Source organism: Thamnophis sirtalis, unplaced genomic scaffold (genome assembly GCF_051295495.1).
Source record: "Thamnophis sirtalis isolate CommonGarterSnake01/CBP01778 unplaced genomic scaffold, rThaSir2_p1.2 scaffold_3, whole genome shotgun sequence".
NCBI classification, from domain to species: Eukaryota; Metazoa; Chordata; class Lepidosauria; order Squamata; family Natricidae; genus Thamnophis; species Thamnophis sirtalis.
The window spans coordinates 161,017,171-161,029,952 of NW_028261383.1; the positions used below are offsets into that span (position 1 = coordinate 161,017,171).

Consider the following 12,782-nt stretch of genomic DNA (forward strand, 5'->3'; position numbering starts at 1 on the left):
GGGTTGGGCTGAGAGAAAGAAAGAGACATCGTGTGCAGAACAGATGGAGGCATGAAGATGATATAGGCATGGTTCACAGCTATCATCTGTACACAATATAGGTAGTCCTCAACTTACGACTACAATTGAGCTCCGGATTTCTGTTGTGAAGTGAGAAATGTGTTAAGTGGCTTTTGCCCCATTTTACAACTTTTCTTGCCACGCTTGTTAAGTGAATCACTGCAGTCGTTAAATTAAATAACCTGGTTATTAAGTGAATCCTGCTTCCCCCGTTGATTTTTCTGGTCAGAAGGTCACCAAACACGATTGACATGACTCCTGCCCACTGCAGCTGTCATAAATATGAATCAGCTGTCAAGCATCTGGACGTACATCACGTAACTATGAGGGGTGCTGCAATGGTTGCAAGTGTGAAAAAATGGTCGTAGGTCACTTTTTTCAGTACCGTTGTAACTTCAAACATCACTAAGTGATCTGCTGTAAGTTGAGGACTACCTGTGCCATCCTTACTGTATTGGTCCATCCAGAATGTTGAAGTGAAGAGTGTGGCTGCATTCTCAGTTAATTGATGCAGATCAACTGATGGATCTTTGGGTGGTGACTGATTGCATGAATAATGAACAGCAGCCCTTAATAATGACCACTGAGCCAATTACCGTATTTTTTAGAGTATAAGACGCACCAAGATTTTGAAGAGGTAAATTTAAAATAAAAGTGTTTGCATTCTGCAGACCTCCCAAACTCTCTGCACGCCTCATTTTTTGTGAAAAACATGCAGAGTTTAAGAGGCCTGCAAAGTGCTCCTGGGGGATGGAGGGGGCAAAAATAAGCAAAAACGCCTCATTTTTCTCTCGTTTTTTTGCTCTCCCCAGCCCCCAGGAGAATTTTGCAGGCCTCCCAAACCTGCATGTCCATTTTGGTGAAGGGGACGGGGTTTCAGGAGGCCAAAAATGCTGTATTCAGTGTATAAGACGCACCGAAATTTTCACCCTCTTTTTGGGAGCAAAAAGGTGTGTCTTATACTCCGAAAAATACGCTACCAAACTAGCAAAATTCCTTGTACTCTAATCCATCCAGTAAATGGGAGACTAGCAGGGAAAGGGAATTTAAGGTGATGAATGCAAAAAAAAATTCATGCTTTCACTGGAACTGAAGGAGGCAAACTACATCTTGCCCATAAATCTACAACCAGCACAACACATGGAGTGGGGAGTCACCAACGTGGACTGTGGTGCTTTTTTAAAACAGGAACATTCTGTACAGGGAGATGGAGGCGGCCTGTGAATGAGCATGTGGGATTGGCTGCTCCGAGGAAAAGAACTATTCCTGCCCTAGAAAGAAAATGTCAAATACTGACTGTGTTAAATCACAGGCAAAGCAGCCAAAATTGTTTGGGAGTTGCATACCTTGGTCCCGAGACAAGTGGGGCTTGTACCAGAACTTTGATGTGTCTTGGACAAATTTGACGCTAACCGGATTCTCTTGCTGAAGATCTGGAAGAAGCAAAACAAAGGTTTCCTCTCCCAAAGGCAGGTGAGCGTAAAGGCTTAACAGACTTAAAATATCCACAATATATATTTGCTACTGAAGGCTAGAGATGGCTAGATAGCTGATGGGACAGTGAGCTAGAAATGTTTCGCTTACATAATAAAATTATAATTTTAAGGGACTGTACAATAATAACTCTCCTTTGAGTCAGCTTGAGTCCTGCTACTTATTGACACACCCATCCGTACACTTTGTAGTAGACGGGGTGTGTGAAAGTGACACGCTGCTATCTTTGAGAACAATTTCTTTGACTTCCCAATTTAAACTACAACCTAGGATTTCCTGATGTTCACCCACCCAAGGGGTAACTGTTTCTGATGCTACTTTGCTTTCCAAGATCAGCCAAAGGGACTAGCTATTGCCAGAGGTAAAGAGGATTCATCCCAAAATGAATCCTCTTTACCTGGAGCTTCAAAATGTGCTGTTTTCTGAGGAGATGTGTAGCTAAAAGTCAGTCTACATTTAGTGTACATCTGACTTTGGGGATATTTCTTCATAATCAAACAAAAGTATATTTTCTGTGTGGTTCACACGCCTTCCTTGCTGGATCTGGATATCACAAAGCAAAGCCCACATTTTATAATTAACCCCGCGCCCCATTTTGACTGGCAGAGTGCTGAAGGAGGCTGAGAGCTGTCACACCTCTAGCCACTCCCACCTTGGCCACGCCCAGCCAGTCGGTCATTAGGGCAGAGAACCGGTTGTTAAATTATTTGAATCCCACCACTGGAGACAGACAGATAGACAGGAACATTTCTATCAAGCAGTGTCATCTGAAGCAACAGAATTGAAACAGCCAAGGAGAAAGAGCTGAACCATCTCAGTGTCTTATATGTAGCTCCTTTTGGAGAACTCTTGAGTAACAGCAGAGGAATTAAGGGTCTGAGCCAGCAGAAAAGCACTAAGAAAGCAGGCTCAAAGTATAAAAGCAAAGGCCTGAAGGGAATAATAGCTGATTCTTCCTGCACCTCAAGCACTTAAATAGGAGAACATTACCTGAGTTAGGGGTACTGCCGTCAGGCACCCCAGGGGCAAAGGTGACATGGTGAGCAGAGCCTGGACTACGCCCGGGTGGCGAGTTCCTCTCCCAGGTCCGGGTGGCCTGATGTTTCTCAGGCAGGGGAGGCTGCTGGGGCTCCCGAGGTTGCTCTCGGCTGCCAGAGCCACCCTCCATGCTTGTGTAGTAGGCTGTGGCAATGGGGAAGGCCGGAGTGGGTGAGCCCTGCATGTCAGCGATGCCACTGCCGAGCGCCGGAGGCTGGATGCTGAGGGAGCAGGGCCCAAGAGAGGGGCTGAGGTTGGGACCATGGGGAAGGCCCTTTGTGTCCAGTTCATCTCGCTCACTCTGCAACCTCCCATTGTAGATGGCCGGAGTTGTAGGCGAGGCTGGAGCACCAGAGACTGTCCTGCAGCCAGGAGAGGGCTGGCTGGGGCAGGGTGCCTTGGGCGTGAGCCTCTGGGGCTGTCTCTCCATGATAGGGCCCGGCTGATGCCCCAGAGCGTCTTGAGGGGGCAACTCACGGGGCATCGGCACCGTAGCACTAAGGCCACAGGCATCGGAGCCATTTTGATGCTGCTGCCTTTCCAGGAAGGGAGAGTGCTTGGCAGGGGCTGAAGGAGGCCCGTGTGGCGGGCTAGAAGCACAGTAATTGCGAGAACACAGCTGTGGCGCCTGGAGGCCCGGCCTCTGGGGGGCTCCATTAGCTTGTGGCCTGAAGGCAGGGAAGTGCACGAAAGCCGGCATTGGGGATAGGATTTGGGATGGGTTGCCTGATGAGGTCATTCTCTCAGGGGCTCTTTTGTATCCAGGAGAGGATTGCTCCTCAAGATTGGACTGGAGCAGGTTCTCCAAGGGGCTGGCGGCCTTGTGGCAGAGCGTGCGGGATCCAGGGCTGCAAGGACAACAAGCACAACGTCAGTAAAGTTTAGTAAAGTCAGGAGGAGTTGGGGATCATCTGACATACACGCATCATTAAAAGCTGTATCTGATGAAGGGAGTTGCAGCTCACAAAAGCTTCTGCCCTTTCATAAAATACGTTCATCTGCAAAGCCTGACTCGGCCTGATTTGATTTTTTTTGCCCCCCCCCCCCCAGCAATTCTACTTCTGTAACATTTGGCAGATGTCTAATAGGAAGAAATTTCTGGGATGGTGGCGAAATGCATCCTTTCAATTCCAACAGTGCCGATTCCAAAACACATATGAAAAAGAACAAACAAATCAATAAAAGCCTCACAACCCAGGTAAACAAATGCTACTAGTCCGTGGATTTGCTTCTTTAGACTAACTGGCCACATTTCCCAGCTTTTTAAAAGTTTCCTGGCTTGTCACTTAAAGGCAGTTTTCAAATCTGCATTTAAAGCAAGCGGCGTCGAGCACCAAGGAAAGTAAAATAAAAAGACTTCTAACAAAATGGTTGTATAGAGCAGTGTTTTTCAACCTTGGCTACTTGAAGATGTCTGGACTTCAACTCCCAGAATTCCCCAGCCAGCAAATGCTGGCTGGGGAATTCTGGGAGTTGAAGTCCGGACATCTTCAAGTAGCCAAGGTTGAAAAACACTGGTATAGAGGGCTTTGATTTGTTGGCAAGTTCTGCAATTCCAGAAGTCTGTACATGTGTTGGGGCAAAGGGTCCCCTTTAATTCAGAACATAGAATAACAGGGTTGGAACTATACCCTAACAAATGACCAGGAAGGCTGAGTGCACTCAGACATAAAGATACCTGTTGTTGTTGTTGTTGAATACAGGACTGCTGGTGTGCACAGGCATGGGAGAGTTAGACTCATCTGTACAGGCAGCTCGGCCCTCCTGCCGGTGAGGTTGTAGGGAGGTGGGCAGGTCCTGCCAGGGAATGCCCTCCCTGCAGTCTTGAAGCTCTAAGGTAAAGGAATGGAAGATGTGCAGAAGACAATCAGTAAAGACATAAACTCTGTTAAACGTTGTCACCTTTAAAGCCCTTCATGGCTTGGGACCAGGTTATCTGAGGGACCGTCTCTTGCTGGTCACATCAGAGGTGAGTTGCTCCTGGTTTGGCCTGGATTGGGTGAACCGGTAGTGGTGGCAGCAGGAGGCTCCGCCACCTGCCCAGATGCTTCTGTGCATGCACGAGCGAACCGGTATTAAAAAAAAATGGAAACCCACCACTGGGTCACATCTTCCCGACCCATCAGAGCATGAAAGCAGGGAATGTTGTGGGTCCCATCCCCTAGGGAGATAGCAATAGCAATAGCAGTTAGACTTATATACCGCTTCATAGGGCTTTCAGCCCTCTCTAAGCGGTTTACAGAGTCAGCATATTGCCCCCACAGTCTGGGTCCTCATTTCACCCACCTCGGAAGGATGGAAGGTTGAGTCAACCTTGAGCCGGTGAGATTAGAACCGCTGAACTGCAGATAACAGTCAGCTGAAGTGGCCTGCAGTACTGCACCCTAACCACTGCGCCACCTCGGCTCTTACACCTGGTGGGATCCAGAAGAAGGGCCTTCTCCGTGATGGCTCCCTCTTTCTGGAACATCATTCCCCCAGAGATTAGAACAGCCCCCACTCAAGCACTCTTCCAGAAGGCGCTGAAGACCTGGTTCTGCTAGCGGGCCTGGAGAACCCAGAGTGGGATGGAGCCCATTAAATGGTTCCTGTGATCTGCTGTCGCTGAGGGGGGGGAGGCGGGTGATTTTATTATATTAATTTATCTGATTCTTTTATTAGTTTTATTGTTTTTAAATGCGGTTTTAAATTATGTAAGCTGCCTTGAGTCGCCATGGGTGAACATGGCAGCAACATAAATGTAATAAATAAAAAAATAAAAATAACCATATGAACTCAGTCCCAATTCTGGGGACTTACACCAAGCATGCCTTTATCCCTAGACTGGAGAATGTCTGGATCTTCTCAATGTTGCCGAATTATTCCCAAGATAGATTCACAGTTGCTGCTAGGAACTCCAACTGGAAATCTACCCTTCCTCTCTACTTGTTCTTCCCGAGGGAGAACTTAACTAAAAGCAAAGCCAGAGAGCTCATTTGGGACATTTAAAAAAGAGAAGAATATAGCAATGGATTGGGATGATGGATTAGGGAAAACCCAATAGCAAATCCTCACTCAACTATGAAACTAATTGGGTGGCTTTGGGCTGTCTGTTCCTATTGAACAGAATTTGCCTCAATGGTTGTTAGGAAGAAAAAAGAGAAAGGAAGGGTTGCATTGTGTATGTTGCTCTGAGCTCCTATTTTGAAGGAAAATAGGAGCTATAAATGACATAAAGATAAAAAAAAATACCCACTTTGCAGGTTATTCCTAGTCCCCCAGAGGATCCTAGGAATTGAAGTTTTCTGAAGTGAAGGCCCAAAATCTCCTAACAGAATTCTCTGAACCAAAATACATTACACTTTAACAAATGTTGTCAATCCAAGCTTATGGCAATATAGTAGTTGCAACACAAGTAGTAGCATTAATAGAGCAGAACTCAAAGTCTAAACGTTTTGGGTAAATGCTATATATACATATATATATATATATATATATATATATATATATATATATATATATATATATATATATATATATATATATATATATATATATATATATATATATATATATATATATATATATATATATATATATATATATATATATATATATATATATATACACACATACATACATACATACATACATACATACATACATACATACATACATACATATTTAGTGTCACAACCCCTGGTATGCCCCAACTATGGGAGGAAGCTAACCGCTTCCATTATCCGTCCATCGGCTCGTCACAAGAGTCCATCACGACAGAAACCCAATATTTTTACTGTTGCCTTTGTTACATTTGTTGTATTTGTGCTGATAAAGTCTCCCTTTATTTATTTATCAGCACAAATACAACATACATATATATATACACACACAAACACACACACAAACACACACACACACACATATATGTTTTTATTTGTGCTGATAAATAAATAAAGGGAGACTAGTATAGATCTATTTCAAGCTATTTAGCTCTCATCAGCTAGCCATACCCTTGCTGGGATTCGAACCTGTGCTGTATTGCATCTTAGGCAAATAAGATGCAATATCAGCACAAATATCAGCACAAATAAAAACACACATATAACAAAGGCAACAGTGGCTTGATTGCTTAGGGTCAGAGGTAGGGAAATTCACTGTGGTCTGTCCAGATCAAAGTTCCCTAAAACCTAGGAAAGAAACAATATTGCAATCAAAGAACCACCAAGGAGGAAGCTGAGACCCTGCTGAGACTGGCAGGGAAAGCAAACCCCATTCTCCCTCATACTGACGATATGTAATGAAATGTTTGCAAGAAAACAAGGTCGGAGAGCACTAAGAATCCAAGAGAGGGCTCTTTCTCAGCCAGGTTACTTGTAACATAAATGACCTTGACTTACAACTGGATGCTTAGCAACCAGTTGCTAAGCGACCCTGAGTTGCTTAGCGACCTCCGGCCACAACACACAGCCATATTTATGGCTGATTGCAGCATCTTACAGTCACGTTTTAGCAGGGTTTGGCTGAAAACCAGCCTTTCCTTCCAATCTTCAGCAAAACTGCGCCCATAGCAAACCACTGGCAGAATGGAACAGAGTGGGAAGGGACCTTGAAGGTCTTCTAGACCAACCCACTGCTCCGGCAGGAAACCTTATACCAGTGATGGTGAACCTATGGCACATGCTCCATCTCTGCGGGCACAGGAACCGCTGCCCAACTTAGCTCCACCGCACATGACCCCACACCCGGCACCGGCCACCTGATTTTCAGGTCTCTGCCGTGCAAGCGGGAGACGTGTGTGTATGGGGGGGGGGGGTTGCACACACATGCACGGGGGAAAGGGGCTCACACGCGCATGCACGAGGGTGGGGGAATGCAGGGGGCTGCAGCACACCCTCCCACCGCCCATTTTTAGTCTCAGGAGGCTGCAGGAAGGCCTTCTAGGCTCAAAACAGGGCATGGGTGGTGTGTGTGTGTCATGTGCATGTGCAGAGGGTGGGGGAGCACAGGTGCGCATGTGCAGGGTGCATTGCATCATGTGTGGGCATGCCCTGTTGTGTGCGTGCGTAATTTCGGCACGCGAGGAGAAAAAGGTTAGGCATCACTACCCTATATTTGTCATCTGATCTCTTCTTAAAAACGTCCAATGTTGGAGCATTCATGACTTCTGGAGGGAAGTTGTTCCAATGATTAATTAAAAATAAATAAATTAAAATGGCTTGATTAACAATCATGGCAGTCACTTAATGTTCATGGTAGCCACTTTATGATTGTTGTGTTAGCTTAACAATCACCCCCAAAAGATCATGAAATTGGTTTGTCATGTGACCGACCTGTTTTACAAATGTCATGACTTACAACCATGATGGGCAGGCCCCATTACAGCCGTAAGTCAAGGACTCTCTGTATAAAAGACTTGCCCTGCTGGTTTATTTCCCCCCCAATGCTCTTTTTCTAGTCCCCAATATTACTATTACTGGCCCTTTTTTTCTATTATTTTTTTAAAATCATTATTACTGATCATGTCAGAAAAAGGATCCCCTCTTTTTTTGCCCCTTTCTCCTGGCTTGGAGAAGGAGCAACATTTACTCCTGCCAACTCACCACATGGTTGTTCTGTGGATGGTGACAGTAAGTATCCATCATTGCCCTCTGGGAGTTCAAATCCATGCTTCCGGGCTGGTGGATACAGCGGGCTGGTTGGTGAAATGGAGCCCGAGTGAGGAGACCCCAAGTACCCCGAGGTGTAGGGGGAGAGGCAGGACTTGACTGGGGCTCTGCCACAGGTGTATCCAGGTGGAACCGGATGGTAGGCTGAGCCATAGCGAGGATAAGCAAATGCCTCTGGGTTATCTTCTGTTACTTTGGGCCTCTGGTGGGATGGATACCCATGGCCTAAATGAGTAGCCATCACATTGGACTCAAAGTTAAAAGCCTGGTGATGGGGCATGGAATGGGGCCCATAGCTGGCTGGCATTAGAATAGGCACCGGCTGACCACCCCGGTGGAGAGGATGATGAAGCATGGGTGGCCTTTCCACCCCCCAGAAGTCCGGTTCCTGATCCAGGTGTAAGTTGTAGAAGGAAGCCAGGGGCAGCCTTGATTCTTCCCGCGCCGCTTCTTGGCAATCTTGGCATGGGCATAAAAAGGTAGGCTGGTCCTCCAAGATAAGCAGCTCATTGGGCTCCCGCCGGTTAGGACTGTGAGGAGGCAGCAGCTCATGGCCGTAGGGGTAGGTGTGGGGCTGTAGGCCCTCCGAAAGGGAACGAAACACCCGTCGTTTCTCCTCATACCCCTCCGAGTGCAGGTGAGAGTGCCCCCCGTTATGGATGGGCTGCCGACGCTCCAAAACACTTTCCGGCCTGTAATAGGACATATTGCGGGGTCTCTCGGGACTGTGGGAGCAGTAATCCAGGCGACAAGAACAATGGCGGGCCAGGCCAGAACGTTGAGGTTGGTAGGAGAAAGAGCCTCCCGGCTGGCCTACATCTGACAGTTCATCTTCTAAGATGGCGGTTTCTCTCTCTTTAGTGGCAGGAGGGGAAACTGAATGAGAACAGGATCCCTCACTTGGCTGCTGAGACTGGACGCCAAAGCCTCCCAAGAGCCGATCCAACTCTTCCTTCTCAGCTGGTGTGGGCTGAGGCCTGGATGGAGGCGTGTTGTCTTCTGCCTTCTCCGTTAGCATAGAGGAGTGTCCGGAGTCACTGCTGATGGACAGGAGACGCCCTCCCTGCGGTGGTGGAGACTCCAGGCTTCCTGGACTGCCATTGCTGGAGGAGAAGTGACTCAGCTCGCTTTTCTTCTTGACCCGTGCATACAGGCTTCCGTCCAGAGGGCCCCGAGTGTGTAAGACATCTGCAAAGAGAGGAACCAGGTCAGAGGGTTGTGGGAGAGCTCAACATTTACTGTCTATGTTCTGACCGAGGCTTCCCAAGAGCATGAAGCAAACTCCTTGTCCCGACAAAAACCCCTTTATTAATTTACTGTGAATTCTGCTCATTCACATCCAGCAAAGTCACAGACTTTATCTGGCTTGGAGAGCTGACAGGCCGATAACTGCAAAACTTGGCAAGGAGTCCCAGAGAGTCATGAACCAATTAAGTGAACTAATTGTCTCCTGCAAACTCCACTCCCCTTTTGCTCCCCTTTTGTTTCCTCTGGGAGGGGCCATTCATCATCCACCTGTGGCCTTACTCCCAAATCAACCCCTGTTCTTTAGAGGTTCCCTTCATCTGGCAACTCTTTGCATGTGCACACTGGGAACAGGCTCCAGCTGTCTGTCTGCCTCACTGATGTCTGACTCTGAAGGCAGCTGATAATTGGCATACAGCTCTGGCCCCCTCTCTGCCTCCGACACAGAGCCCTCATCAGAGCCTTCCCCAGACTCCAGGACTGGCCCATGTTCCTCCCCAACCTCCTCACTGTCCGACTCTGCTGCCAGCTCTGCTGGCCGCTGGTGGATCACAACAGCCTAGATGCGGTTTTCAATTTCTACACTGAGCAGCTCATGCTTTCAAAGGTTTAGATGTTTACTTTTTGAATATGTGCATCGAAAAATATCCTCTAAACTTCTGTTTTGGGGTTCTGACTTTTTCCAAATAGGTCAGAATCAGAAGCGTTGTTTGTTCTTGGCTTCTGATCCCTAGCACATTTGAAACCAGCAAGACAGGATCCACAGTAAATAAACCATGACAGCAATTTTTGTGGTTTTTGCTAGCAGGAGGAAACAAGAAGAATGACAGAGCGATCGATGCAAAGCACTCCTTGCAAACAATTGTGCCAGAATTATGTGAAAATGATCCATGTTTTGACTCTTTGGAACAATATCTAATCTGGTTCATTTTTGTTGTTTGAGGACTGATTATAAAGCACAAAATAGATATATAACATAAATAAACTCATATGCTGTTAGTCCTCAGCTTCTAGCAATAGCACTTAGACTTATATACCACTTCACAGTACTTTATAGCCCTCTTTAAGCGGTTTAGAGAGTCAGCCTATTGTCCCCAACAATCTGAATCCCCTAAGCTTGGAAAGGCTGACTCAACCTTTAGCTGATCAGAATCAAACTGTTGGCAGTCGGCAGAATTAGCCTGTAATAATGGATTCTAACTGAGCCACCACAATTGGGAACAGAATTTTCACTGCTAAGCAAGGTAGTTGTTAAGAGAATCGTACTGATTTTATGACTTTTTTCCCACAATTTGTTAAGGAAATCACTGCAAATGTTAAGTGAATCGCACAGGCATTAAGAAAATCTGACTTCCTCCATTGATTTTGCTTATCCGAAACATTCTGCTCTTCCCAGAAGCCGGCTGGGAAGGTTGCAAATGGTGATCACATGACCCCAGGATGGTGCAACTATTGTAAATACATGCTGATAACCAAGCACCCAAATTTTGATCATTTGATTGAGGGAAATACTGCAATATTCATAAGTGCAAGGACTGATCCATACGTCATTTTTTTAGTGCCACTGTAACCATGAGTGGTCATTATACAAATGCTTGTAAGTCAAGGACTTTTTGTACTGAAATGAGCAGCAACTCAGTCGTTAGGTGAAGCGGTCGTTAAATGAAATTGCAATTGTGCTGAGGATCTTACTTCAACTTTTCTTTGCTTTATAGACCTGCAAAGGTCGTAAGTGCAAGAAATGATCATAAAGTGACTAATACAAAGTAAGTAATACAATGTATTACTGTTAGGTACCAAACATTTTTGTTTCTAAATTAGTAATCAAGTCAATCTATTTCACTTAAGTACTCTAGGGATTTTCCAATGGATTTCACCTCTAATTCAATGCAAGTAGTCCTCGACTTACAACAGTTCATTTAGTGACCGTTCAAAGTTACAACGGCCCTGAAAAAAGAGACTTGTGACCGTTTTTCATACTTACGACTGTCATCCTCATGGTCACATGATCAAAATTCAAGAGCTTGGCGACTGACTCTTATTTATGACGCTATCCTGGGATCATGTTCTGCAACCTTCTGACCAGCAAAGACCATGGGCAAGCCAGATTCACTTAACAACCCTGTCACTAATTGAACCTCTGAAGTGATTCACTTAACAACTGCGGCAAGAAAGATTGTAAAATAGGGCAAAATTCACTCAGCAAATGACTCAACTTAGCAACAGAAATGCTGGGCTCGATTATGGTTGTAAGCCGAGGATTACCAGTACCTATAGTACTGCTTAAATTTAAGTATTTTAGCCCAGCAGAGGGCAATAGTCCACTACTGCTTATCCAGAGATGCATTTACTTTGATAGATACAAACAGGAAGCAGGCTAAAGAAGCCCTTATTCAACCTCCCATTAATTTAAGTCACTGTTAGGCTCCATCCCCCCAAATGCATGGCATTCTCTAGCTACAAAAATCACATTTCTGAAACACAGTCCCGCTCTCCACACATCAGTTCTTGCTGGGAAGGCGGAGGGAGGAAGTTTGAGGCCATCCGGCTGGAATTTTTCTGAGATCTGACGCAAGCACACCACAGCGCTTAAATTGCCATTTAATGACTCCCATTGGTATTCTATTTGTTTTGGTTCTTAACAAGTTTACTTTAAATGGACCTTGGGAGGAAACTTGTAGTGGGTGGGGGTGGGGGGGGGAGAGATAGGCTGGTGGGATTACAGCTCCCAGGAACAAAACAAAAAAAAGAAGCCACCAATTTTTATATGCATGCATGTAGAAAGAGATGTTTTCATCTCTGTATCCAGAATGAGCTGGACTCAAACTCTTTTAAGAATTAAGAGAGAAGGAAATGAGATCAACTTAGTTCTGCTGTGATGAATGGTTGAGGCACAGCACAAACCTGCTATGACACAGCAAAAACTTGCACAACTGTGGCACAACTTACTTATCATAGCTATGGGAGCTAATATCCAACAACCTAAATTGGCTTAAAAGCCATTTCACCTATGCAAAATAAAGCGCTAACTTTACTCATGTTTCAAGGCAGAGTAGAAGGCACATACAGCCTCTACTAAATTGGTGGTTTTTTTACACTTTTCTCTCTCAAGACCCCTTCCCACTTTAAAAAATTATGGCAGACCACCCCAAAAAACTTTTGTTTGCATGGGTTATATTTCTCAACATTTAGCGCATTAAAAATGAAAATTACCGCTATCGCTTGTCAAGATTGTTTGATGGGATTTTTAACTGGTACTAGCTGATAGCCTGGCGGGTATTTATTTATCCCAACCCT

The 12,782-nt window shown here is 45.5% G+C and overlaps 1 protein-coding gene across 2 annotated transcripts in view; it reads right to left on the reverse strand.

Annotated features, from left to right (window-relative positions):
• The window catches only part of TNS2 (tensin 2), a 161,984-nt gene that overhangs the window by 10,657 nt on the left and 138,545 nt on the right, over positions 1-12,782 (reverse strand). For both annotated transcript variants that reach the window (XM_087710626.1, XM_087710624.1), the window contains 4 exons: positions 8,175-9,428; positions 4,271-4,424; positions 2,545-3,440; positions 1,407-1,493 (listed from right to left, as the gene is read on the reverse strand). In XM_087710626.1, coding sequence (XP_087566752.1) covers positions 1,407-1,493; positions 2,545-3,440; positions 4,271-4,424; positions 8,175-9,428 — 2,391 coding nt within the window. The remainder of the gene's footprint in view (positions 1-1,406; positions 1,494-2,544; positions 3,441-4,270; positions 4,425-8,174; positions 9,429-12,782) is intronic.